Source organism: Seriola aureovittata, chromosome 9 (assembly GCF_021018895.1).
Source record: "Seriola aureovittata isolate HTS-2021-v1 ecotype China chromosome 9, ASM2101889v1, whole genome shotgun sequence".
Taxonomy (NCBI): Eukaryota; Metazoa; Chordata; class Actinopteri; order Carangiformes; family Carangidae; genus Seriola; species Seriola aureovittata.
The window spans coordinates 9,866,243-9,894,112 of NC_079372.1; the positions used below are offsets into that span (position 1 = coordinate 9,866,243).

A 27,870-nucleotide genomic window follows, 5' to 3' on the forward strand; every position below is an offset into this window, starting at 1 on the left:
TTCAGTCAATGAACTTTATTACATGTTGTGTTTGCATACAGTAAAACAGCTTTAAAGCTTCAAAGACTAAGCGGCTGGTGTAGCAGGTAGCGACACTACTTCTTCTTGCCACCTTTTAGAGCTTTGTCTAGTCCTTGGATGTACTTGCGAGGAATTTGATAGTGATCTGAAATTGAAATAAAAGATTAGACAAAGTGAATTTATTTCTGCAAATAAAGCAATTGAGAGAAAATGTGAGAAAGATATTTGAAGTATTATTAAGTTTCAAACCTAACAGCAAACTGCCAACTTGGTGAATCTGGTTGCCTTGGATCTGGACCAGGACTTTATCCTTGGCCCCGGGGATGGGCTGTAAAACAGAGCTGGCCTGGACTCTGCGCTGCAAAGTAGTGGCCACGACTGCAGGATCCAAACAGTACACTTCCAGGTTCTTTATTAGAGTTACCTAGAGACAGCACATGGAAGCAATTAAAGCTAGAGCAACAAATCAGCCGGGCTGATAGATGAAGTGATATTAACTTCTCGCAGATATACTTGCATTGTGTATATGGGTCATTCCATACCAACTCACCTAGAACCACCCAGTTCCTACAACTCCAAATACATATTACTACAAATTCCATATTTTTTGCAATTTCTCATATGTGCACTGCAGGCCTGCACTGACTCCTTATATTTCACTGGAGTTGAAATTTGTACTGAACAAGGATCATTTGCAACAGGTATTCATGTTCAAATCAAATGAATAAAAATACATTTTTAACTGAGCAAAGTCTTTCATTTTCAAAAAGTATTATCCTCACTAGTTTTATATTAAATATTGTATGTCAGGTGTTTAGTGGATATCTGTAAATTGTAGCTACAGAAAATAGGGTGGCACTCTCCCCTTCTAAACTGCATGATCTCTGCATCGGTCACATGCCATGTCACCCACCACCACAGGTAAATTCTCAACCTGTGGGAAATACTGATATTACTACATCATTTAATAATTTTCTGTATAAAATTTCAAGTTAGCATAATATTAACACTGTATGGCTGAGTTACATAGAACAGTAGTAACTGTAGTAACATAGAAAAATTGATCGTACATCAGCAGTATTCAAGGATTGTCCAGTTTTCCTCATCATTCTCGGACAGGCACAGCACTTTCTGAAGAGGTACCCAACATGTTTCCTGTCTTGCCGGCCAGTGGAAGGATTTTGCTGGTCCATGTGGATGCATGACCATGACCATCATCAGATATTTCCATGACAGATCCAAGCCACCACATCTGGTCACACACAGAAGCAAGGTATTTTTTTCCCGGACCACAGTGGCGTACATCAGAAATCGTCAACTCAGTTGCTGTTGATGAAGTTGCTGTTTTCAATTCAAGAGTTTTCTCAGCAGCTGGAATTTAAGTTGGTGACTATGGGTGCCACTCACTGTTTTTGCATTGAGATATCTGTATTTCGGCTGATCATCGTGCTGAGGTACATCTTCACTTGAAATATAGAACAACTTCATATTTCGTATGTTGTCATCTCCCCAATCACACAGCTCTCTTGGAGTAAACATGTGGCAAGTGAAAAGAGCCTTGTTTTTTTTTTTTTTTTACTGCTTCTTGTTTTATGGTGCTCTCCAATGCTATCACAGGACTTCTTGCCATGGCTGGTGGCAAACAAGTATCACTCAGCTGTGAGGCCAAAGTCCTCCTGGTGATGCTGGTGATGATTAAAATTTTTGTATTGTGATGCAGCACCATCTGAAAAGGTACAAAAGAGTTTTCTATAGGAAATGGGAAAATACACTGATGTAGTAAAATGTTGTAAATGATCGCTGATTACACACATGCTGATGTGATGGGTGTCCCCATTGTCATCTTTAGGTCACAAAGGGATGGATAGCGGCCTGTGAGATTTCCCAATGAAATCCCTGGGCTGCATCTTGGATCAGAAAGCTGTAACTTTCTGAAAAATCCAAAAGAACCACAGCTTCAATTTGGTGAGTGTTCTCCTTTAACTGAGCCAAGTATGATGAATGGTTCATTACAATAAAATCATGACTTGTCAGTTTATCCAATTTGTCAGCCAGTATTTCCATGAAATCTTGAAAGCTGCTACTGAAGCCTTGAAGGTTGGTTCTGTCAGTTGTAATCCATTGCTTATATTTTAAAGTGTCATCTAAAGACACTTCATGGGCCTGTAGGATGTTTTCCAAGTACTCCCGCAAAGCATCTGATCAAGGAGAGTTGGGACATCTGCGCAGCATGCAGTTTGTCATTGGTTGAGCAAACAAGCTTATGCATTAGTCCCTTATAAGTGGCTATGTTGTGTGTGAGCAGTGGGAGGGCACGCACCAATAACTCGACATTCAGATGATTCGTGTACTTAGAGGACTTAGGAGCACAAACATTTTGGTACAGTTATTTGAGAGTCATGAGGATTCTAGTTCGTTTACCCTCGTCCACCACACTTAACATCCTTTGCCCCTGGCATAAGCCTGGAATACTGGTCATCCATGTAAAACTGTATCACTCATATTTGAAGGTCATTAGCTTGGGGCCTGGCTAACTTTGGTTCCACGTCCCCCAAACTGCCCCTTCATCAACTTCAAGTTTAACCTTGTGCTCAATAACTTTGAATTCTTGCAGTTTTGACATTTTACCAGCTTGATAGTTCGAAAGTAAGCATCTGGACTTGCTTTCGTCATGAAGAAATACAGATTTTCTCTTTGAGTAAATCAATGAGCCTGTCTAAATAACATGGCTGGTTGACACTTCACCCTGGGGCACATCCACTGCAAGACATTGAGCAATTTCATGCGTAACAGCTTACTTTAATTCAAAACATTAATGTTCCCCATAGCTGGCATTGGGTTTCATCTCTGCTTGCTACAGATGTTGGTGTGTACTCTTTCAGTCATCTGTGTATCTTCATCAGTTTCTATTTGAGTCCTTTATCATATGCGGCGGGCACAACTTCTGTCCAGGCTTGACAGACCTTCCTGTGAGTGCACTTGCTTCCTCTTAATGATCCTGAGTGAGCGACTCCGTTTGCTGTTGACATGGAAGTTGAAGGGCTCACAACACTGTTTTTGAAGAAAGCTGTATTTCACCAAAATTACTTGGTGATGGAAACAAACTGTGGCATCATCCGTCAAGGAAGTACATCCACTTAAAGATCCAAACTTGAAAGATGAGCTTTTCCATTTGTGTAGGCTGTCTCATGACAGTTGGCTTCTTCTGCTGGGCTTTTTTCCGATAGAGTAGGGCTCCAAATGACAAAATGAAGTATGATTGCACTCATTTATATACTTCAGGGTATGTTGCAATGCGTTGACCTAAACCTAAAGTTCTGGATTCTGGGTGAATTTGCATGGAATGACCCATAAGTCAGCCACTAAGTAACAAGAAACTGCAGTACAGAAATCCCAAAAGTTGCGCATCCAGCTTATACAGTGTATTAGCCGATATGTAGTCATCAGAAGCCCTGTTCAGACCTGGCACTAGCACGCGTCTCGAGTGATCTGATCACAGACGGACAGCTCTAAGCACGTGAGTTCACACAGTGAGAGAGTGAGAGAGAGAGAGAGAGAGAGAGCGAGAGCGAGAGCGCACGAGTGGGGCATGCAGGGGCTGAGTGAATCAATTTGCTGCAAACAGCTCTACAGTGAAATTTAGCCATTTGAAATAGTAAAATATTTTTGGTTCATTACGAAACTGTGGTGGGACTAATTACACTGTGGCAGAGGATGTCAGTTAAGTAGGCAGTCCTTCAATGTGTGCAAGGACACAATTGCATTCACACTGCTAAAAGAATGTGGCCACATGTGGCCAGGACCACATCTGAATGTGGTCTGAGTGATGGGATCTCAAATGGATCCTCCATGCTTCTTGGATTGTGTTCACACTTGAACTTAGAGCTGTCCACCTGTGCTCGGATCACCCGAGACACATGTTAATACCAGGTCTGAACAGGGCCAGAATTCAGGGTCATGAAATTTTGTGCAGACATTAATAGTCCCCAGATAATGAAGCCTTATGTCTGTGGTGACCCCCTGACTAAGGCACCACAACTCACTCATATTTGTGGTTAAACTGAAATGTCTCTGCAACAATTAGATGGATTGCCCTGAAATCTGCCAGACATTCATAGATCATTTAGCATGGCAGTGGCCCATAAACTGTCAAATATAAAGTATAAAAAAAATCCACACTGCTATACAGCAAAGAAATTGTAGCTTGAGTTGTCACCTTCTTATTGGAGCCTCGAGAAGCCACAGAGATGTCTATGGGCTCTATGTGACCCTTCTTTATCATGGGTGTTTGTCCGGGGAACACAACTTGGTAGCACTCCTGCATTCTTCGCAATGTCCTGTGAAAATGACGTTTAATAGTTTAATCAGTACCAAATGTTAGATGATAGAGAGATGGAGACTGATTGCCCTGCAAAAGAGTTTCCTTGATCATTACATAAAAAAATGTCTAGCTTTACTGAAAAGACAAACACTGAGCCTTTCTTCACCTTGATCTGTTGTCTTCGCTATCAACAATCTCTCCTGGCCAAGAAAATCACAGTCCTTGTGGTCTCCATGTGGTATCTCGTAGCCCACAATGCATATTCACACCTTTTGAGGAGGTGCGTGTCAGCTTCAGCAGCAACCTCGAGTGGAGCTAACACTCTGATGCTGATGTATAAATCTGGCTTAAAAATAGAAGCTCCTATTTTGCTATTCAAAGTCATCAGAAATCATTCAAATGAAATATGACACTGGTAATTCTTGAAACTCCCAGGGGTGGAAAAAGCAATGCAAGGGAGGTCTTTGCTTTAGGCTGACCAGGATCACAAACAATATCACTGATGCTCAGACTTTTCAGAGCAGCAGTGATATTGTTGCTTACAGATCTGGATTAACTCTGGCATTAAGGGTGATTATTTTATCCCCTGCCCATCCCGCAATGATGATGCTCACCGCCTCCATTTCCCTGCATTAGTAAATACAGTATATTTGCATGCTGACTCAGGTTGGTATGATGGATGACGGTATTCAAGGGCTGAAAGGAATGGGTAACGGCAACAGTTTTGTTTAATATTGTAAGTGGTCCCTTAAAAAACAAAATGAGAAACAAAATAATAAAAATAAGTCTTAACCTGCTGAAGAGGTCATCCCACTTGAGAGACTCCACCTCCTGGTACTCCGATTTCTCCAGCAAGCAGTCACATAGAGTCGGGTTTATGGTCACGTAACTGTCAGAAGGGGAAAAAAAGCACTGAAGCCACTTGTACTGAAAGGAACAGTACACAGTTGATGCAAAGCACTCAACAGGAAACACACTGCCTTTTTAAGATATGCCAAGTCTGTGACAGATTTTATTTAATTTCTCCTATCACTCATTATCAATTTGTTTCACATGATGATGCCCAAATTTCTATGACCTAAAAAGAAACATGAGATGTCTCTTTAGTTTCAGAGTCACATTTAAGCATTTTAGCAAATTATAACAACATCACATGGCCAAGGGTCAGCCTCATGTTTGTGCAGTGGCTATTAGGCTGCCCTTTTACCATTGCATCCAGTAATGGAAAAACCAGCAAAATGGTTATATTTAAACCCAAACTGAGCTTGATTGTGTCAAGAATAGGGTTTCTTTTTTCTCTTATGTCAGCTGACAGACACAGAATTTGATTGTGAAATGCAAATCCATGAAATCCTTCCTAAAACACCCTCACAGACACGTGAAACATGAAATACAACAAAACCATGAGCTCTGACAATACGCTCTGATCTGTTGTTTTCAAACAATGCACTTATCAACACACCAATTTCCCCTAACAGGACTTGAGCACCCACTTACTTTTTATTATTTCCATCCACCAATTCATTCTTCTTCACATACTCTGTGACTATATTTCTCACTTCAACAGGCTGCAAAATTGCTCCTTTCCTGTAGGGAACCAAAGCACACATTAGTACAAGAATAAATGTATAAATATGAGAAATTTATCAAGGTATCTTCAGTTTAAGGAGTTATTCAATATTTCTGTAATGCCACTGAATTTAATACCATCTCAGAAATAAAGACATAGAATTGGCACTATTATTTGAATTTGTATTTATTTGATGTATTTAGTGTTTATTTTTAAGTTTGTATGTCCTAATTATTTATTGATGTATACCATAGACTGTGATGTCACCCATAGGTTTCTGAAGAGCGGTTTTGAAGCTCAGAGTGGGCTACTCTGCTGTTGCCACCTTGGCAGTGAATTACTCCGCCTGGGTCCCGGGTAATCATAAAACAGGCAAAGTGGTGGGGTGTGTGGAACTGAGGCTTCAGTGAATGCTGGGTTGTGGTAAGTATATGCTCCCCCGTCTGTCACTCAAAGGGCCACACCCTCAATTATGCATAACTTAAGCCTTAATAGAATATAAACACTTGAGTTATATAAATATTCAACCCCAGCATTTATAGCCTCAGCAAGTTTACTCTGCCCATCAATGCATGGACTTTTGAAATACACAAAACTCGACAAGAAAACACATTAGCCCAAAACATGAAAACAACCATTTAAAGATCCCATTCAGTGCTCCTGTTTTAAGTTATAAAAACACTCTGCTTGGAATAATAGTTTGTGTCTAATGCGTGTGTGTGTGTAATCTACTCCTCTCTCATTGAAAAATCCTTAATCCCTGAATATGCAAGCATTTTTCGTTTCAACAGTTTAACCACTGAATGAAAGATGTCTAACTTCACTGAAAACTCCTTCCTCAGTATAAACTATATATACACCAGAGGCTTCAAATTTCCACATCACACTTGTTAAATTTTAATTTATTTAATTGGCTGCAAACTAATTGATGTCAAAATGTCATGCTCATATACATATACATATACACACACACACACACACACACACACACACACACACACACACACAAAGACTGTTGATATTTGAACTCAACAACAAAACAAAAACACCCCTCCCTTCAGTGATCCTTCAGAAACTCCACTTCCCAAATTGATGGACACACATTGCCAAAGCACAGACACTGTGGTGGAATCCAGAACATCTTATAGGGCGTGGAAGTGAAGATTCTTTCTCATACTTGAAGCAAAACAAACTTTATAATATATAATGTCATCAAACAAATGACATGCACACAAACACAGGACCACAGACAAAGCAGAGTAAAAACTAGAGAGTTAGTTAGTCTTTTACAAAACTACAGTGAAAGAAGAGAGGACTGTAGGAACAAGGAAGGTAAAGTTTATGCAACCAAATAAATCCATTGTGCTAGCAAACGTGTTTTTAGGTCTTTGTGGCTTTAAAACTTTTTGCACGTTGTACAGAAAAGTACCATGATACAAATGATATTATGTATAAAAAGTGTATTAGATTACAATCGCTTACTCTACCTTTAGACTCAGATTTGAAGGGATCACAGAGAAACTTTCCCCCTGACAGATGAATGTACACTCAAACTCTGCACATACATCATTAACTAATTCATTAGTTAATTAAATTAATTTATACATTTAAATAAGTATAAATTACTTAGTAACCCTCATCCTTTTTGGCAGATATCACATATCTTTCTCTTCATGATTATTGACTTTTTACCCACTTCCTGCAGATCGCTTCAATTTTGGATTCATGATCTACCCACAGATTTTCAATGATGTGTAGACATTCACATTGGAAAACAAACCATGAACTGAAAAAAATGACCTTTTGCAATTCTATTTTCTCACTTCACACACTGTATTGTGGCCTCAAACATTTCCACAATAGAACAAGTGTAAATAAAATTAGTGATGGCTTAATTCAATGTAGCTGCTTCAGTTCAGTAGCTCTTAGAGATGTGATAAATTGCAGCCTACAACTGTCAGTAACAATAATAAACACAAACTAATGATTCAACAGTGTCAGAAATCTCAGTTTGCTAACTATGGAGCAAAACAGTTGAGTGACTATTCTTTATGGAGTAGTAAATGAGTGAACCAAGGACTGATTTTGGGCAAAGTTTAAGATAAAGTGTACGACGTGTGTCTTGGAAAAATCGTCTTACTGCCTCACAGGAAGGTCAGAGGTCGATGTCAGCTACAGCTCAGCCCTCCTGGAGCTGGTAAGGATTTAGTGTCTCATTCAAGTAAACCTGAAACTTGTGGATGCTTACTGAAACACAAGCTTCAACGCTCTCTGCTACGTCCCCTTGCTGTCAGAAGGGAAGTAAAAGCACACACGCACGCACGCGCACACCCCACCTCTTGTTTGCCTCCAGAAAGAGAGGCTCCAGGCGAGCAGAGACAGAGTATAAAGTTGTGATCTCAGGAGGATGGTATGGAGTTTCTCCTTCCCCTCCATCCTGCACCGGAGCCGCTTCACCGCCTGTCTCCTCAAGAACGTTGAAGTAACGAAGTCTATAAAGTGTTAAAGTCATACAAAAAGGAAAAACACAGGGCTAGTCAGGCTGAATGTGGGCGGGTTGTGAGTGTGAATCTCAACCAAGAATTTCTTTAAGTTGAAGCAGGGCTTGGCTCACTCTGGGTTTTTCCAGTCCACCTCGACAATGCTCTCCACCCCCTTGGTCAGTTCTTTTACTCGCACAAGGTTGTGCTGCTGCTGCATGGCCTGAAGAAACTTTGACAGCTGTTGGGGGAAAAAAAAACAAAAAAAAAAAACAGTGGATACATTTACTGGAGGAGTTATAAAGTAGTCTATTTATCTGTGTAAAATGTCAAATTATGGACATTGGGTATACCTTTTTATAGCTGGATTTCTTGATATCAAGTTGCTTTCCATTTGGGCTGAAAAAAAATGCAAAAACATTTTCAGTATTAAATTTAATTCTTCCTGTGCACTTATTAAATGATAAGCTGTGTTTTACCAGCAGGCGAACATGTGGTTGCGGAGAAATGTACTGGTCAGCAGAGGGAGCTCTGACTTCTTCACCTTGCTCTTAAGCGCATGCAGGAAACACTGCACCAGCAGGGCATCCATTATCTCTGTGAAATCAGGGTAAGACCTGGGTCATATCCTTTTCCCTCACAACAAGCTCCCATTTTGTAACATCATTTATCACTTATTTTCCAGTTGAAACAACAAAACATAACCATATTGTCACAAAAATCACCCTGTGACCATTTATTGGTGAATGTGTGAAAATTGGATTTGAATCAGGGATAACAGAACTTATGAAGTTTTAACTCAGTTTTATTAAAAGCAGATTGATGGTAAGTACTTCAAAGTCAAATCTACAACTTGAAATAATTCCCTTTTAAATGAAATTTTAATAAACGATCGGAGATATGACTAAATCTGGTACCTTGTGGTGTTTTCTGGTCATCTTGATTCTCCTCCTCTTCTTCATTGCCCTTTTCACCTTCCTCTTCCTTCTGTTCAGCCAGGGTCAGCTCCTCAATACCAGAACAGACTTGATCTGTGACCATTTCACCAGCACTCCGTTCCTCCTCCACACACGTCTCAACCTCCTCCTTTTCTTCCTCCTCCTCCTCCTCCTCATCAGTCTCAAATTCGTCTCCATTCACCCGTTGTCCATCGTTCTCTATATCCGGTAAAGAAGGAGGAACTGACTTGTCTCCAAAAGCCCTTAAAAAAGGATATAACAAACCACACGTGCAAAGTTAACTCACCTGTAGTGCTGCACAGTGAACCCTGTAAATGCAATCTTGATTTTGGCTTCTATGATTTGATATACTCCATACTACATTTGACACAATTTCTATTTAGAGAATGATTGAATATTAAAATAATGATAAATGTGGTGGATTATTCTGCTTAATGTGATAGAAGTCTTGCTGGTTAACTTGTGATGGAAGCAGAAACATTTGTTGAAGCTCAGTCGAGGAGAACAGAGATGAGCAATACATTAAGGGCGTATTAAAGCCGTTACAAAACTTACATGCCCAAATAAGGATATTCTTCACGGGACCTCAGCACCGATACATGTGTGAATCCTACACATTAAAGCAATACTTTCTTCAAGGGATGGCTATCTCAGAGCTATGACTGTTCACTCCCTCCACCCATGGCTTGGTCCATCATATCTTTACAACCTTGGTTGTTATGACAACGGCCGGAAATATGCTTATGAGTGAGGTTTAACTGTTGGGGGCTGAAGACAGGTTTAGATGTAGTCTGTTGTTCAGGAACAGAAACATTTCAAAAGGACACAGTTATCAAACAAGGAAGGTTGAGCAGGGGTCACTTTTACAATTCTCAAACCAAAGACTAATAAAAGAAAACTCTGTCATGTATGAAACCATATCTCACTGGAACCGTTTGTTTTATATCTCAACAATGTAAGAAAAGAGAACTGAGAATGTTATTGCTGTTTTGCTTTACATGCTGTCTGTCTACTATTTTAATCTTTTGTATAGGTTTGATGTAATTTTACTGTTGGAGGCAATGGTAATGTAATTACATTGTTTACTATATCTAGTTTAAATGTAAACCTGTTGATGATATGTATTTGAAAACAATCTAAGACGATCACGATAATCAATAAACAACAACAATACACTCTCCTATCCGTCTGGTAAATTTACAGCTACATCCACGAGCTGGTTATCTTAGTTTAGCATGAAGATGGAAAAAAAAAAAAGGGGGGGGGGTATTTACTTTTTCGTTAACAAAGCAAATAAGCGTATTTCCCAATATGTCAAACTATTCCAGAAAGGTTCATTTAAACAATGTAGGAAGATGGAAGCTACTCACCAGAGATTATCCATGTACGTGTGGACAACACACACTCCTCTTCCCTTCATGCCTGAACTGTGCATCTCTGCACTGGATACTGCAGCTGTGCCGACTGCAACAGGAGCTCTACAATCAACCGGGAGAGCGGTGTCACACTTACATCTGTGAGGAATGTGTTAGTTAGTCTTTCCAAATCTTTTATTATAACCTACCTATTATTCACGAGTGTAACAGCACAGCAGTCGCCCCGTTTCACATCTGGGAGACCACTTGAAGGCACCACTACGCCTGGTAGCATGAGATCTTTGTGAAACACAGTGTTTGTTAGTTTATATAAATCTTAAAGTACAGTATTAAACATCTGTCCAGGTCTTGAGCACAGAAAAAGGAGCGTACCTGCCCCTCCGATCAACTTCTGAAGCACAGGAGTCCATGTCCTTAACGTTGGCAAGAGAGCAGGGTAGCGCCAAAGCACATACACTGACAATGAAACAATGGACAGTTAAAATAAGTCACTTAAAGGAGCAACTCAGTCAACTCAGTGTAACTGAATATCTGGCTTATTACCTGTAGGATAAAGTCGTTTCTCCAGTTCAAAGAACAGTGGATTTTTATGAAGAACGTAAAGCGTCACAGCTTCTCCTTTATGTGCATAAATCTTGACTACATTTATCTCCTCTTTGTTGGGGACAAGCTCCGACAGCTCATCAGCAGAGAGTGAAGGAAAGGCTGCAGATATGTCAGCTTTGAGCTTTCTCCTAAAGACAGCAACAAAAACAAAACTCTCATTCAGTGGGTAATGTCACACTTGTAACACCTTCTGCTACAGATACAGATTTTGCATATTTTACAGATGCAATATTTTGTTTCCTCTTTGACTGAATTTGTTGTTTTCCACACTTCCTAATCACGACGATAGCCATAAGCCATACTTTCCTCACACTTAACAGCAACTTAATGGGACTTCCTAACAGGGTAAAAATACAGAGTAAATATGCTGTGTGTTTTTTTGTTTTTTTTACTTTCAATTGTATTTTTTTTTAATACAAGGAATGCTTACCAAAGAGTGATATCTGTGCCTTCTTTCTATGAATGTTGAATGATCTGTAAATAATCTCAGTGAACTGGAATTAGCCATGATTTACCCAATAAATGGCAATTCCTCCTGGAGCTGATAGTTATTTATAATCAATAAGTCAGTCAAAAGAAAATTTATTGGCAACTATTTTTATAATCAAACAATTATTTAATTACTTTTTAAATAAGAAATGCCCAATAGTTGATGGTTCCAGGTTCTCGATTGTGAGAATTTGCTGCCTATTTCCAATGGTACAAGCTCATGCTCTGGGACATCATTAAGATGATTTTTGAAACAACTGGCAGATAAAGCAATAATGAAAAATAATCAATGGTTGCAGCCCCAAGTCTTCCCAATAGACATTTTCAAATGTTGTTAAAATATGAGTATGTCAGAGATTTCTGTGAAAACTCTGGCTGTTGGCTGTGCAGCTTTAATTGAAAGAAAAAATCTTGTAATTAATTACAGCAAGAACAACAATCCCTAAATAATCCTTAACAACACTCCTGCCAGCTAATGAGCTGACTTTTTTCACCTCAGTCCAGATGCTGGGATTTACAGGAAATTCAAGATAGTTAAATACAGCTGGCTAGCCAAACACACACTGCTTGGGTCTGAATCTGGAGCCTCGGGGACAAAAATGAAGTTTTACGAGCAGTACACTGGGGGCATCAGGTGAGGTCTATCTCGGTGGCCTTTTGACGTTAAAAGTAGTTTGCAATAATGCCTGCATAGAAAAAAAATCACGCAGGAATAAATGGCTGAGGGTAATAGTGGCTATTCTGGTTAGAGCTGGCAGCAGGCAGCAGCACTGACTCACCTGTCTGATCCTTTGATCACGGTGTTAGATTTGACACGGAACGGTTTGGCAAACATCTTCTCAGAAAATAAACTACTACTACGACGAACTCAACGTGTCCGCTTCTCAGGTAATGTAAATGTTGTCAGTACATCATCACAGATATTTTAAAACAACACCTCTGCACCGGAGACTCTGACTAACATATTTCTTATTTTGGTATTGAAGTAATCAGCTGTTCCTCGTTGGGTATGATGGTCCGACACATATTTATTTCCGACGTGAAACTGCACAGCGGCAACGCGACGTAACATCAGTTCCGCATGACGAATGTAGCACGTGAATTATTATTAGAACAACATTACTTTATCTATTTATTCATACTTCATACAAGATTTTGGGTAATATATCGCCCCCAATCCTCAAAATGTCAGTACTGAAATATAGGCGTAACCAGGTACATTTACTCAAATAGACAACTTCAGTACAAATTTTGAGGTACTTGAGTTTTTTCTTGTCATGCCACTTTATACTTGTACTCCACTACTGTCTAATGTACTTATTGCTCCATTCTATTTATTTGACAGTTTTAAGTTACTAGTAACTTAACTTTAAGATTTTTACATGCAAAACAAATGAAAAGCTTATAAAAGATTATGCTTTGTTAAAAATTAAAGTAGCCAACATTACACGTAAGTAAAGCTGAAACTATTAGTCAATTAATTCGTTATTTGATTGATGGAAAACGAATTTGAAACTATTCTGTTAATCATTTAAGTTATTACATTCACATTCATGCAAAAGTGCCAAACATTTCTTGACTCCAGCTTGCAACATTAGAGGATTATGAGTAATTATAATAATCTAATATATAATTGTGTAAAACACTTAAAGGGGCAGTTTATTGCACTGAGTAGTTTTGCTTTCAACATATTAAGCACATTTTCAAATACTTTACAGTAATGGGTAATTTTTACAGTGTGAAATTAGTACTTTTACTTCAGTACAGGATCTGAATTCTGATGGTTCACATACAGATGTACTGAAGTGCATTTGAACTATGATGACCATGATATCTTAGGCAAGAAGATGACTACAAATCATTGAACTGAGCCAAACAAAGCGATTCAAATCAACAAAGGGAGTCATGATTTCCACGTCTACATGACTGGAGCACCTTATTTTTCAGAAACATTTGCTGGCTTTATAGTCTCAAAAATCCTGAGTTTGGGGTGGCAGTGGCAATGCCCCCAGTCCCCAGGCACGCCCCTGTCCGACCGTTGCTGAGAGATGCTATTTTAACGTCCACCATTTCAGGCCGGAAGTTTGGGCATTTGTTTGTCTATTAAGTCATTTATGTAATATTATATATTAAGTCACACTACGCGGTGTGAAGTCCGGGGCCAAGACATTGTGACACGAATCACAGCTGAAAGCGGACTTTCTGGAGAGTAACCCAGCCGGACACCTGTTTGCAGGAGGACTTGAGCTGTCGAGCTGTCCTGTTAGCGGTAGGCTAATATCACACAAGGACAGCCGGAGCCAACCGTTAAGTGTTATGCAGCTGGGACAGGAGCCGCTTCTCAATAGAAAGTTCGCCAAGTCCGGACTCGCAGTGAGAGGAACGAGAAAACGCACCTGTTGAACCCAGTTGTCTCACTCATGTGTTGCCGTTAGTTAAGATGTCGAATCAGCACCAGCCGGTTTTCCCGATCCAACAACAGCCCAATCTGAACTCTGCCTCTTTCCCACCATTGTTCGTGAAGCCTTTTAACAGTGCTCTTCAAATGAGAAGGAATGTAATAACAGACGATTACCGTGTATCGAGTCAGGTGCTCGGGATGGGGATCAATGGCAGAGTGCTGGAAATATTCCACAAAGAGAATGGAGAAAAGTATGCACTAAAGGTAAACTTTGTCATCTTAATCTCACTGTGCAATAATATAAACTAATATCAGAATGACAAATGGGTCATTTCATGACTGATAATTCAGACGTTTTCCCAGTTCATGTCAGGGATTTTCTTGAAAAAATAATGTGAAAATGTCTATTAAATTCATGGGATCTTGCATAATCCTATAGCTCTACTCCAAATACTCATAAATTATGAATTTTGATGTTTGGCCCCTAAATTTAATGAATTTTGCGATTCTTTGTATGTGTATTTTAGGCCTCATGTCACTTACTTTTCACTGCATTGGGTTAAATTTTATACTGAACATAGAAGAAGCCCTAAGGATCACTCTCAACATGTAACCGTGTAGCCTAGGTAGTTGTTGCTGAATGTTTTGCAGTAATCTAATTAATTAAAGTTATTAACTAAAGATATTTTGACTGCATATTTTTCCTAGCAGGATTGTTTTAATTTCCTTGAAACTTTTTTTTTTTTATGGGAAAGAAAGAAAGTTAATATTCAATGCAGGTATATATGAATTATATGGCCCTATGGATTTAATACAAGTTTTCACATGAAGAAATCCCATGACATGTCCGGTGAGTTAGTATGGAAGGACCCGGCTGTATTGAGACAGGACCCCTGACGCTTTCTTTGCCAGAAATAAACATTTATTTTTTGTTGTGTGTATTAAACAGCAAAGTGCATTAGCCAAGAGACAGCAGCACATGTTGACTGTAGCATTGAAGTAACCACCCTGTTCTAATTACAGTGATAGATATTTGATATTGGTTCATGATATGGATCAAGTCATGTGCTTGAGTTCATTCAGAGAGAGATGTTTTTGTATTTGGCTGTCAGGAACTTGAGTCTGTTATATATCACCTCTCACAACTGCAGTAACCTTTGCACAATCTTGCACATTATACAGACAATAACAGGAGACACACTCCGTGCATGTTGTCTGATTTTGACCTATTGAGCCACACCCCTTACAGCCAAAAATTACTACAGGTCTATGTAATATGAATTGAAAGAGGTTCATGTTGTTGTCTTCAGAGAGTGAACATTGTGCACTTGGAGCCCCCAACACTACCAGGAGCATTTTCAGGTCTCTAGTCAAGCTCTTTTTCATTTTCAAGGTCATTAAAAAGTCGAATATAGTAATTTGGAATACACAGAACTGAGCCCAATCTGCATGTAGATTTGTTTTTGGGTTAACAAACAGCATTGTGCATTAATTCCATGCACATGCACCCAGCATTTCTTTTATCTACATGTCATTGTTTAGAGAATGATTTTCCCAGAAGACTTGGAAACACAGTTTATGTGATTTGTGTGCAGTAAACAGGGTTAAAGTCTGACTGTTTACGACAACTTTGTAGTAACAATCTTTGTGCATTGAGCTTGTCTGCTTTTTGTCACATTCTTAGAACCAAACAAACAAAGTTCAGACAAGGCTGAACTCAGAAGTATCAAGCCAAGTTGAAAGTTAACAGATGCTTGTCCGTTATCTTTGATTTTAGAAACACTGCTTCCTTTTTCCACCCCTCAGGACAGTGACTTTCAGCTATAAGCAGGAGATAACCCTGATGCATTCCTCTGGGATCAATTAGTTATTCCTGAGGCATGTGTGATGTTTATCCAACTAAACAGAAACTGTTCTCTTTGGTTCTGGAGTGACAGGCAGTATTTAGAGTTAGAGATGAGAGCTACCAGAGTTCAAGAGGTAGGGTCACTGTTGGTGCTCAGTGTGATTTGCAGATTGTTTTCTCGTAGAAACCTGTGATTTTCTGGCATTTAGGCCTTCATGCACAACAAATGGCTCTTTTCAGGGTCTAATCTCTGTCCTGGAGTTTGTAAATTATATATTGTGCAGTTGCTCTGGCCTGACATGTTCAGGTGTCTGTTTTGAAAGAGGAGTGTTGAATTTTCCTATCCAAATGCTGCCAGCCAGAAAGAGAGAGGGGAACATGCCTGTGTCTAAAAGTAGCTTCATGCGAGAGGCCTGAGATGACTGAGAGATTATGATTGCTGGGGTACAGGCAGATAGCACACTCTCAGCTTTTATTAGGCTGTGAAGGTGTTTTAAGGCGAGTAAACATGGTGAAGAAACTAGCAAATGACTAGTATTTTTACCCGACCTTTGTTTGTCTAAGACGAGCACAGTGATTATTGAGTTGTCTCTCTTTCGGGCTATTATGGAGAGCCACGTATTTGTGTAGACTTCAGATGCTAATCTTTTTTCCTTGAAAAACAAGTGTCTCCCAGCCACTTTTCTGTGTTTGTGTGCCGTCTAGTTTGTATTTGTCAGATCCACCCACTTCAGCACCAGTGTATGGTATTTTTATTGAAAAATAAAAAAACACTTAATTAGTGTGAAAGTTAGGTCCAGTGCAGCTTTACACGAACTTTATTTGCCAGATTTACAGGCTGAGTTTGACTTAAAGTGGACAGACATGAGTGTGGTGAACTGTGGGCCTACGGTGTCTACAGCATAAATATAAAGTTAAAAATCCAGTTATAGTTTGTGACCGTTTGATTCAAGTTTGCCTTCCCACTCTGTTTCGACATGTCAAGATTCATCAGTGAACCATACATCATCTTCTTTTGCACCCTATTAAAATAGTCATTGTGGTATGATCCCGTGAGGGAACATTCTGTTACGATTTGTAGTGTGTGAGGCGGCCTAATATAAATAGCAAAGTCCTGGAACTTTCTGAATGTACCACAGTACATCTCAATGAGGTCCCCCTGAAAGAGTCTGATAAAGAAGATTGTAAAATTGACATCCTTGAGATTGCTAAAAATTGATGTAGTGGAAATATCACAGAGCAATGCAACTGAAATGCAACATGCATTTATTTATTTTTTGTGTCATATAGTAGTATTAACAGCTTTCAAATTATTCAGCACCCAAAATTGCAATATTGTCCACATAGTCATCCAGCAATTTACAAATATTTCAAAATAAATGAATGAGCTTAAATAAAAAAAAATGAAAAAAAGTAGGTTATTGAATAAAAAGGTTAAATATACAGTATACCTATAAAATGTAGGGGAATTTGTTTAGCCCCCAAATAGGATAAATACTCTCTTATTTGCCCAGGCATGTGCAGCCTCTAACCCACAACAGGCAAGTTTAACAGGTTATACTTATAGACTTATAGACTTTACCACTCTGGTGCCAATAATTGCCACGGAGCTGATTTGCAACTAGGGCTGCAACTAATGATTATCAATTATAATTAATAATATAGTACAGTAGTAGTAAAAGTATAAGTCATTTTTGGATTCTTTTTTTAATTAATTGTATATGATATATAAAATGTCAGATAATAGTGAAAGATGTCTTTTATAATTTCCTAAAGCCCAAGGTGATGTTTTCAGATATCTTATTTTGTCAGACAAACAACACAACGCTTAAAGATATTCAGGTTACTATCATATGTCACCAAGGAAAGTATCAGATCTTCACATTTGACAAACTAGAGGCAGCAAATGTTTGGCAATTTTCCTTAAAAAAAAAAAAAAGAAAAGAAAAAAAAGAATAAAACAAGTATTCAATTATCAAAATAATTCATTTCAGTTAAGCTCAATCACCTAATCCATTAATTGATGAAGCAACTCCCATTTGCAACTGAGGCAAAGGGTTCTTGCAGTGAAATTTATTGTTACTTGTGAAAAGCCTGAGTTCCACAATTGCTTTCAAAACAAAAATCTGAGGAATGGGATTATCATATAGTCCGGATTCTGACTCATTATCTTGTTCCTTTTTTATCTACTCAAAATGGCAGTTAATTTTGAGAAAACTGAAATCTCGTCATGCTTTCTGAATTATTAATTTCTGAGCTGTTGCTGTTTTTTTCCACAATGTTCCAGATGCTGCAGGATTGTCCAGAGGCCAGACGAGAGGTGGAGCTGCACTGGAGGGTGTCACCTTGCTCCCACATTGTGCCCATCATAGATGTTTATGAGAATGTCTACCAGGGCAAGAAGTGCCTCCTCATTGTAATGGAGTGGTGTGTTAGCTAATAATGTTTGTGTGATAGCATATGTTGACAAAAGTAGATTTCCGTCTCTGGACATTGTCCATCTTTTGAATGGCTCGTGGGAGTTGTGGCTTGTATTAGTTGCTCTGTGTGATGATGGAGCCAGCTTCTTTTTGTAATGTGCACCAACTGAGGTGAGTAGTTTCCACAACACTTTAGGGCAGAAAGTAATAAAAAGCAGGCAGAGGCTGCTTTGTCTAGAATATAATAAGGCAGGCGTCTACCTTATGACTTCAGCCACCACATATGAAAGAATGGCAAAATGTACTTGAAGCTGGATATGATATGATCAATATGATGTCATGATTGAATAATCCCTTGTAAATAATAAAAGTCAGTGGACTGAATTTTTAGTCAAATGGATGCAAGTGTGGAAAGCTAGCCAGCTACAGTAGATTTAGTTTAATAGCTTTTTACTTAAAGATCTAATTTGCAGATTATTGTGTTAAAGAAAATAATCATAAAAATGACAAAAATTACGCTCGGATCGAAACATTCACTATTTCAAGCATCTTGTTTTCTTCATCTTATGTTATATTAAACTAAATATCTTTGGGTTTTCATGAGGGTTCAGACAAGCAACAATGCGAATCAGAACAATCGATTATAGAAATAAATGATAGTTGCAGACCTAAGATGATGATACATGATAATATTGTATTTGAAGTCTGATACCAACCCCAGAAATTAACATGGAAGTGATTTTACACTCATTGTTATATGTAGCCCTTACACAGCCTTGTGCTCCTGCTGCCATGTGTTATCACCTTTGCACTTGGGTGAAGCAGAGGAGACATTACATGTCAAAGAGTGAACAATTAAATTACTGTACCCTTATACCTGTACACACTCAAAATACTTGTTTTTTTTTCATTTTCAGTATGGATGGGGGTGAATTATTCAGTCATATCCAAGACAGAGGGAATCATGCATTTACAGAAAGAGGTAGGAAGAAGAGATTATCATTTCTAAAGCAAAATCAAATTGACAAACGTGCTGCTGAATGTACTGTATGGTTTCATCTGCGTTTTTCTGTATTAACTCTTGTCCATGTTATTTCTCTCTCCTCTGCTTCCTTGTTATTCAGAAGCCTCAGATATCATGAAAAGTATAGGAGAAGCCATACTTTTCTTGCATTCCAACAATATTGCTCACAGAGACATCAAGGTAATACCTCACTGTCACTGTATTTGTATCTTAGACATAACCTGCAATGGAAAACAAAAATTGACGACTATTTTTGTGGATGAAAATGAAATATCTCTTGGGATTTCCTTGAAAAAACTCGTGAAAACTCCTATTGAATTCATGGGACTTTGCAAAATCCATTAGCTCTACTCCAAATACTTATTACTTTTTGAAGTTTGGCCTTCAGAGCTTTTTTTTTTTTTTTTGGTGATTCTTTGTATGTGTATTCAGAGCCTCACCAATTGCTGATTTTTCACTGGATTGGGTTGAAATTTGTACTGACTATCCAAGAAATGTGAAGAATCGTTTGTATTCATGTAGATAGTGTTGTTGCTGAATGTTTTACAGTAATTCAGTTAATAAAAATAATGATAATAAAAAAAAGTAATTTATTACTGGAGTGAAAAATATAAAATGAATATCACGTAAGTCTTCACAAATTTTGATTCTGTGCAGTATTAATACAGTTCTATCACATCAGTTGACCAGCATGATAGTGCTAAAGTAAACATCTGGACTTGCTTTTGATGTAAAGAAATGCAGATTTTCACTTTCAGTAAATCATTGAGCCTGGCTTCAGGCTCATTCAGATTTTTCTGTGAGGTACATCGACTGCAAAACATTGAGCAATTTCATGCGTAACATCCATTCATTTTGTGCCGCTTATCTGAGGTCGGGTCGCAGCAGGTCAAGCAAAGTTTTCCAGACATACCTCTCTCCAGCAATGTTTTCCAGCTCCTCCTGGGGGATCCCAAGGTGTTTCTATGCCGAATGAGATATACAATCTCTCCAGCGTGTTTTGGATGTGCCAATTGGGCTGCTCAGCCTCCCAGGGAAAGCCTATGCCAGGGTTCTGGAAAGGAGCCTCCAATCGATTGTCGAACCTTGGATTCAGGAGGGGTGATGCAGATACCTCCCTGGCCGTGCAACAGTGGACCAACCCTCTACCATGGCAAGGCTACTCGAGGGGTCATGTGAGTTATCCTATCCAGTCTACATGTGCTTTGTGGACTTGGAGAAGGCCTATGACCGGATCCCTTGTGGGATCTTGTGGGAGGTACTGTGGAAGTATGCGTTTCCGGGGCTGGTGCTACAAGCTATCAGTCCCTGTACAACCCAAGTGAGAGTTGTCTGTGTTCTTGACAGGAAGTCAAACATGTTCCTCGTTTGTGATTTTCATGGACTGGATTTCAAGGTGCAGCCTGGGGAAGGACTGTGTCTGGTTTTGGTGCCTCAGAATTTCCTCTCTACTATTTGCAGATGATGTGGTTCTCTTGGCTTCATCAGACCATGACCTCCAGCATGCACTGGGGTGTTTTGCAATCGAGTGTGAAGCAGCTGGGACGGGGGCAGCACCTCCAAGTCTGATGCAATTGGCGCCTTCCATTGGAGGTCTTCATATGTAACAGCTTGCTGTAATTCAAAACATTAAGTTCCCCATAGCTGGCTTTGTTTTTTTGGTTAATATCACTGGACTTCAGAGGAGGAAATCCTGCATTCATGCAGCACTTTTGCAGCACGTAGTGTTGACCTAGCTTGCATTTAATCTTTGCTAGATGCAGATGTTGGTGTGTATTCAATCATCTGTATCTTCATCAGTTTCTGCTACAACAGTGAATTATGAGTCCTCTATCATACATGGCGCGCAACACTTCTGTCCAGGCTTGATTGACCTTCCTGTGCGTGCTGTGAGCTCCCCTGCTTTGTCTGTGTTAATGATCCTCAGTGAGTGACCCAGTTTGCTCTTGGGATGGAAGTTGAGGTGCACAACACTGTTTTTGAAAACAGCCGTATGTCACCAAAAAATACTTCTGGTGATGGAAACAAACTGTGGCATCATCTGTCAAGTTAGACCATCCACTTCTCAACTTCAACCGATTTTTTTGTCTGTTCGCAACTCAGCCAAACTTGAAAGATGAACTTTTCCATTAGTGTAGGCTGTGTCGTGACAGTTGGCTTCTTCTTCTAGGCTTTTTCCAATAGAGTAGGGCTCCATGATATCACTATCACATCAAACTGCTTTATACTACTGGGTATGTTGCAATCCATTTTGCAAACATCCGCCCAAACCTTTTTCAGGTGGGATTAGCTCTGACTTGCTCTGCTGTTTTTGAATGATACTTGTTGGCAGTGTCAGAAAAGTTTGAACTTTGAATAATATCTGTTGATTGATCAAAGGAACCAAGATTAATATTTTGTCCAGACACATGGAATAAGATGTTCTAATATGCCACAAACCCAGCCATTACAAGCTATGAAAGGAAAAACAGGCTCAATAGATCACACAGAGACAGAAAACCTTGAAGTCAACATAGTATGAATATGTGGAATAAAACCACTGAATGTAACATTACAGGCAGTGAAAAGTATGAAAATTAAGCTATTTTCAAAATGAAGATTAAATGATGGAGTAATATAATCTTTATTTTTTATTTCTCAACAATGAACTCGAATAAACCTTTTTTAGGTTTACATATACTATCATTCTGTTTTTGGTTCGTAATTGTTTTCTTCTCTTGTGGTTGATCAACAGTTATCTGAATTCTATTGTTCAAAATCTTTCTCTCTTCTTTAAGCCAGAAAATCTGCTGTACACCTCCAAAAGACCAGATGCCCTCCTTAAGCTGACTGATTTTGGGTTTGCCAAAGAAATCACCACATTAAACTCATTGGCAACGCCATGCTTTACCCCCTACTATGTCGGTAAGACCACACTGCCGTTTTTAGTTTCATGTTTGCCATACAGAGATGCTGCTGGATGTAATTTCATATTTACTGCAAAGATATAAGAATGGCATTGATCTCCACTCACCTAGCTCTCAGTAATAAAGTGAATAAATGTGTTTCCCAGACTGGTCTCAGCTGCCCCAATATTTACTGTAACATTTTTCCTCAATTCCCTCCTACATAAGCTTTGTGGTGTTTGGCAGTCACAGCTGTGAACATGCGTTTTTGTTTTGATGAGGATCAAATTGAATTTCGTGAGTTCATGATTAGGAGGAATTTTGGACCACTATAGAACTGCTTCAGCTCAGCCATATTCTTAGTATGTGCGATGTGAGTGGCTCTCTCCTGTACTGGATTAAGGCCTGCATGTTGTCTGGGCCACTGCAACAGGTGGATTTTCTTTGTTTGAAGTCATTCTGTGGTAGATTTACTGTGTTGTTCAGGGTCAATGTCCTGCTGCCTCAGCCAACTTCTACTGAGCTTCCACAGATGGACAGCCACCCTGAGATTATCCTGTGAGATACCTTGATAAACTCTTGATAAATTCATTTCCCCTTGATCATGTCAAGCTGTCCTGGCCCAAAGTCAGCAAAGCCCCAAATCATGATGTACTTCACTTTTGGGATGATTTTTGCATGTTGGTATGCAGTTCCCCTTTGACACCATACATAGCGCTACATTTTCTTCCCAAACAGTTCAAACTTTGAGTGTGTCACGCTGCTTTTTGGCAATCTTCAGAGGCACAGCAATCTTTTTTTAAAGAGCAGAGGCTTCCTCTGTGGTGTCCTGCCATGGATAACATGCTCCATGCAACCATGCACCATGTTTTTTGTGTGGTCGACTCATTAACAGAGATATTAACCAGCTCCAGTGTTTCCTTTAAGCCTTTAGCAATTACTCTGATGTTCTTTGTCACGTTACTGATCATTCTGCGTCGTGCTTTTGGAGTCATCTTAGCTGGGGGCCCACTTCAAGGGAGAATAGTCACAGAACCAAATCGTTTCCATTTATAGACAGTTCATCTGATTGTGGACTGATGAATATCTAAACCCTTTCAGCTTTATGCAAACCAACAATTCTTGATCATAAGTCTTCTGAGACCTCTTGTTTTGGGAGGAATAGTTCACATCAGCATGTTTCTTGTGAATAGCAAACTCAAAATGTTTAAGTATTTCTTTTACACATCAGAGTAGCTCTAACCCACACCTCCAATCTGGTTCCATTGATTGGACTCCAGGTTTGATCAATCCTGACTAACCTGAGTTAGTTTTTGTTAATGCCATTAGCTGAGGGGCTCGCATACTTTTTCCAGCCTAGATTGTGAATGATGTTTTTAATATGGACAAGAACAATACAATGTGTGTTATTAGTTAGAATAAATTGCGTTTGTTTGTAATTGTCACTTCTTCTTGTAACTAAAATCTGACTGTGTTTTAGGATAAATTTATACATAAATGGAGGTAATTCCATTTACTAACTTGCTTACTTTTTCTTGCCACTGTACTTTAAAAATTGTCTTCTGCTGAGTGCAAAGCATTACCTACTTGTCTGGGGACTGCACAGAACATACTATTTTGTGTAATTATGAGACTGTTGAGGTAATTATGTATGTAATTGTGTAATTATGTAATTGCAATATACAAGTGACTGGCATTTTCTTGACAGTGTCAAGTTTTTAATAGCCAGATTTTTAATCATCACGTTTTTGCCACGTGTTTTTAAAACTTAACTTGACCCAGTTGTATAGTTCAGTGCTTTCCCTGAGGGAACGTAAAATTTAAAAACAATCTGCAGGCAGTTTTCTTCCTGTGGAAAATGACTAGACAAATGTTGGTTATTAGACTTTACATCCTGTGAACCGCTTGGAAAATCCTATTTATGCTACCTTTAATAACCTGTTTTTTCTTTGTGGTTTTTTTTGCAGTCATCTGTCTTATAGACTACATAAGACCTTAAAAGTGAAACAGAAGCAATTTCTCCAGTCCAATTTAAATAATTTCTCTTGACACTGTGGCAGCTCCAGAGGTTCTTGGTCCAGAGAAGTATGACAGATCCTGTGACATGTGGTCTCTGGGTGTCATTATGTATATTCTGTAAGTGAATCAGTGTGGTGTGTTTTTGTGTTTTCTGTAATTTTACTATTTTCATGTCTTTCACATTGAAGGTTCCCTAAACAATTGCTGCTTGTCATCAGGCATTTCTTTCTGTCTTACACACAGACTTTGTGGATATCCTCCTTTTTTCTCACATCATGGTCTCGCGATATCCCCAGGGATGAAAAGACGGATACGTAACGGACAGTATGAGTTCCCCAACCCAGAGTGGGCCGATGTGTCTGAGGAAGGTGAGAGGGACGCATGTCAGAAATTCATTTTTGGTCATTTTTCAGTTTCTATCACTGTCTAACTTTTTCCTAACCTTTTTGAATGGTTGTCTTTAGGAAATGAGCAAAACACGATAAAGCGTGATTATGACTCAAAAAGCAAAAAAGCTACAACATTGAAACCTGGTGAAAAGCTTTCCATACTTCACTTTCTCAATAATGCTAGAGATAGCATCACCATGTGGTGAGAAATCAGCTTCCAAATATCGAAAAAAAATGTTTGGCTGATATCTTGGAAGAAATCTGGTGTCCTTGGATTCGGTGGATGATGCTGAAGAGACTGATACAGGCCATGCTCATCTGTGGCATCAAAATGCCCTCATGAAATTTTTGCTAGACAGATTTTGTCTCCTTCTCTCGTATCTTTTATCCAAACTTCACCAAGCTGGAAACATATCATGTTTGGATGGCCCAGAACATTGCCCATACATTAGATTTGAGATATCATATATTATTTTTTCTCTGATTAGCTGACAAACCTTTGCGGGTGTGGTCAAACCCAATCAACCTGCTGTAACTTTTGAATGCTTCATCCAATTGCAACCAATTTACCCTCAAGTGTACAGACCGAGACCATGAAGGAAGGATGACGAGTTTCATGTCATCCGCCACCAGGGGCCGCTATGTTAACAGTAAAACAAACATTGCTTACTACAAATAGCTACTCTGAGATCCTGATGGCTAGAAAGATGGTTCCACTTTTAAAATGTCAAGCATGACTTGGCCATATGAGCTTTTTAAACAGTTTGTTGAAATCTATAATAAATTAGTTGAATTGTGAAGGTTACAGAAATGAAACTTGTCAGACAACTGGCATATGAAGGAATTCTTCACATCGTAGACAATCGTTGCAATGGCACCACCAAGTGGCCAGTTATTGATGTTTTTTGTTACAAATACTTTTATACCTATATTATTTCATATATGTTCATGTCCCTTGCTTTGACCATGATAATGTCCTTTTTGACACATCACTCACCAGCAGAGATGGCAGCAGATTGAGCAATCACATGCATTTTCCTTTTATATAACATTCATTTAAATGTTTTCATAGGAATTGTCAACCAGATTGATTACATTTGGAAACAACAACAGCCCATGTATTTACAGCCACTGGATGATTTTCAAGGATGTTGCTCATGATAATGGGAGATGCATGAACCATGAACGATGATGATGATGATGATGATGATGATGATGATGATGATGATGATCATCATCATTTCCTGTTGCAGCCAAACAACTGATCCGCCACTTACTGAAAACTGAGCCGACCCAGAGGATTAGCGTCACAGAGTTCATTAACCATCCATGGATTAATGTAAGACTCCCTGTCGGCTTGAAACTGTTGAATTAGAGCAACTGCTGGTTTAGAACAATGTTCGTGAGATTTGGTAAACACCATATTCTTTTAACACCGCAGCGGTCTGTGGAGGTGCCACAAACGCCTCTTCACACCAGCCATGTGCTGCATGAGGAACAAGACGTCTGGGAGAAAGTTAAAGTAAGTGTTGATGATGTTCATGCGTGTAACTTTTTTGCAACTTCTTTAAAAGGTAGGAGAAGCTTTGATGTTGGACGAACAGTTTTGCAGCTCTTATAGTTTTTTATGCAGGAAAACAGCTATCGCCAAAAGAAAAAAAAAAGACGCTGCTCTTGATTTGTTTTTATCTGTTGAAAAATTGTGAGTGGGTTGAGTAAAATGGGGTTGAATTTGATATTATGCAACAGTTTGTTTTCGATTTGGATATTTCATGCCTGAATCTGTCACAAAATAAAGAAATCCATATATAGATATATAATATTTACTTAAAACTGGATGTGCACATTGAGTGTAGTCCAGCTTTGGTCTTTTGATAAAAGTGATGTTTTTGTTGTTGCTGTTGTTGTTGTTGTTGTTGTTGTTGTTGTCATTAGGAGGAAATGACAAATGCCCTGCAAACGATGAGAGTGGATTATGATCAAATTAAAATCAAAACTATTGAAGACTCAACTAATCCTCTCCTCTTGAAGAGAAGAAAGAAAACTAAAAACTCAGCCACACAACCTCCAGGCTAGCGATATAAAGACTTTTATAAGACTTTTAAAAGGTATTTTGTTTCACACAGACACACCAGCACACATGCATAACATTTTTGAGAAAAAAATCTTTCAAGAGGAACTTTAGGAAAACAGGAAATGCTTTCAATGCTTTTGTGATATTTTGTAGCTGTTTTTATTTCCATCTGTTAACCTCACATGATTTTATTCTCAAAATTTGAAAAAAGGAAATGCATCTTGGCATTTTGTAAATGTGAATTAAGGACTCTTTCAATGCATGCATGCTGTATGTACACTGAGGCTTATTCCTACGTCCTATGACTAGTATATATGTGCTGCTTATTACGGCAGTTCTTAATATTTCGATATACATGCTTAATACGACATTTGAGTAAGCTTTGTTGGCAACTCATAGATTATTTCTAGGCTGTCTTTTGAACTCTAGTCTGCTAGTGCTGAAAACCATTTAAACTGAATTTTTGCCTTGAAGGTGTCAGGGGTGAGAAAGTTTGCCAGTGTCATTTATATTTGTCTATGAAATGACTCATCACCAGAAACCACAACTTTTGTTTTGTAAGCTAAAGTAATGTCAGAAGCGTTTCTCCTTGCCAGAAAAAAAGGACTTTGCTTTTGTGCATTGTGTATTGTGGCAGCGCAGTATCTAAAACTTACTTACCATGTGTACCAATAATCACGTTTGCTATGCCTATGAGACAGTTGACCTAATTGGCTTCTTCATGCTTGTGTAGCATTCATTTTCCCCAGAGCAGTAATATAAAAGTAGTGCATGAAGGCTGTTATGTGAACGCCATGGAAAGAAAAGCGGATGGCTGTAAACCTTTAGATCAAGGGACTAGTGACGAGAAGTGCAGTGGAAAATGTTGCACAGCACTGTTGTCCTGTCTGTCTTTTACTCTGGATTAAATGTCTTGATATTCTCTGTGGTTTCGCGTGTTGTTTGATCAGTTAGCCATTCATCATTAGCATTTAAAGTCAAACAAATGAC

The 27,870-nt window shown here is 38.9% G+C and overlaps 2 protein-coding genes across 7 annotated transcripts; one reads left to right on the forward strand and one right to left on the reverse strand.

The window, feature by feature from the left end:
• eif2d (eukaryotic translation initiation factor 2D) lies at window positions 1-14,353 on the reverse strand. 2 transcript variants are annotated; one of them, XM_056384591.1, is made up of 15 exons: window positions 14,219-14,353; window positions 11,271-11,461; window positions 11,100-11,183; window positions 10,916-11,006; window positions 10,722-10,829; window positions 9,310-9,593; window positions 8,872-8,989; window positions 8,746-8,791; window positions 8,527-8,633; window positions 8,249-8,404; window positions 5,840-5,929; window positions 5,136-5,231; window positions 4,238-4,358; window positions 271-445; window positions 1-166 (listed from the first exon to the last, which is right to left on the reverse strand). In XM_056384591.1, exons 1-15 carry the CDS (start codon window positions 14,242-14,244, stop codon window positions 96-98), a joined length of 1,764 nt encoding a protein of 587 aa, XP_056240566.1. In that variant the 5' UTR covers window positions 14,245-14,353; the 3' UTR covers window positions 1-95. The 2 variants fall into 2 exon arrangements, with proteins under 2 accessions (XP_056240566.1, XP_056240565.1); XM_056384590.1 differs by lacking the exon at window positions 14,219-14,353 and adding an exon at window positions 12,602-12,852.
• Window positions 14,263-27,802, forward strand: LOC130174611 (MAP kinase-activated protein kinase 2-like). 5 transcript variants are annotated; one of them, XM_056384592.1, is made up of 11 exons: window positions 14,263-14,487; window positions 18,357-18,496; window positions 19,407-19,471; window positions 19,614-19,693; window positions 20,437-20,688; window positions 22,291-22,417; window positions 24,459-24,534; window positions 24,661-24,785; window positions 26,060-26,145; window positions 26,248-26,328; window positions 26,742-27,802. In XM_056384592.1, the coding sequence occupies exons 1-11, from the start codon at window positions 14,263-14,265 to the stop codon at window positions 26,880-26,882; spliced, it is 1,398 nt and encodes a 465-aa protein (XP_056240567.1). In that variant the 3' UTR covers window positions 26,883-27,802. The 5 variants fall into 5 exon arrangements, 4 of the variants coding, with proteins under 4 accessions (XP_056240567.1, XP_056240569.1, XP_056240568.1 ...); XM_056384594.1 differs by lacking the exon at window positions 20,437-20,688; XM_056384595.1 differs by lacking the exon at window positions 14,263-14,487 and having other exon boundaries at window positions 18,361-18,660.
• The last annotated feature ends 68 nt before the right edge of the window (window positions 27,803-27,870 follow it).

Coding starts and splice junctions, on each gene's coding strand:
- eif2d (XM_056384590.1), bottom strand. CDS start 12,657: ATGTTTGCCAAACCGTTCCGTGTCAAATCTAACACCGTGATCAAAGGA. Junction 5,930..8,248: donor TTTCTGGAGGCAAACAAGAG/GTGGGGTGTGCG, acceptor GGTTCCCTACAG/GAAAGGAGCAATTTTGCAGC. Junction 167..270: donor AGTTGGCAGTTTGCTGTTAG/GTTTGAAACTTA, acceptor TTTCAATTTCAG/ATCACTATCAAATTCCTCGC.
- LOC130174611 (XM_056384592.1), top strand. CDS start 14,263: ATGTCGAATCAGCACCAGCCGGTTTTCCCGATCCAACAACAGCCCAAT. Junction 20,689..22,290: donor AAGGCTACTCGAGGGGTCAT/GTGAGTTATCCT, acceptor CTCTTCTTTAAG/CCAGAAAATCTGCTGTACAC. Junction 26,146..26,247: donor TTAACCATCCATGGATTAAT/GTAAGACTCCCT, acceptor TTAACACCGCAG/CGGTCTGTGGAGGTGCCACA.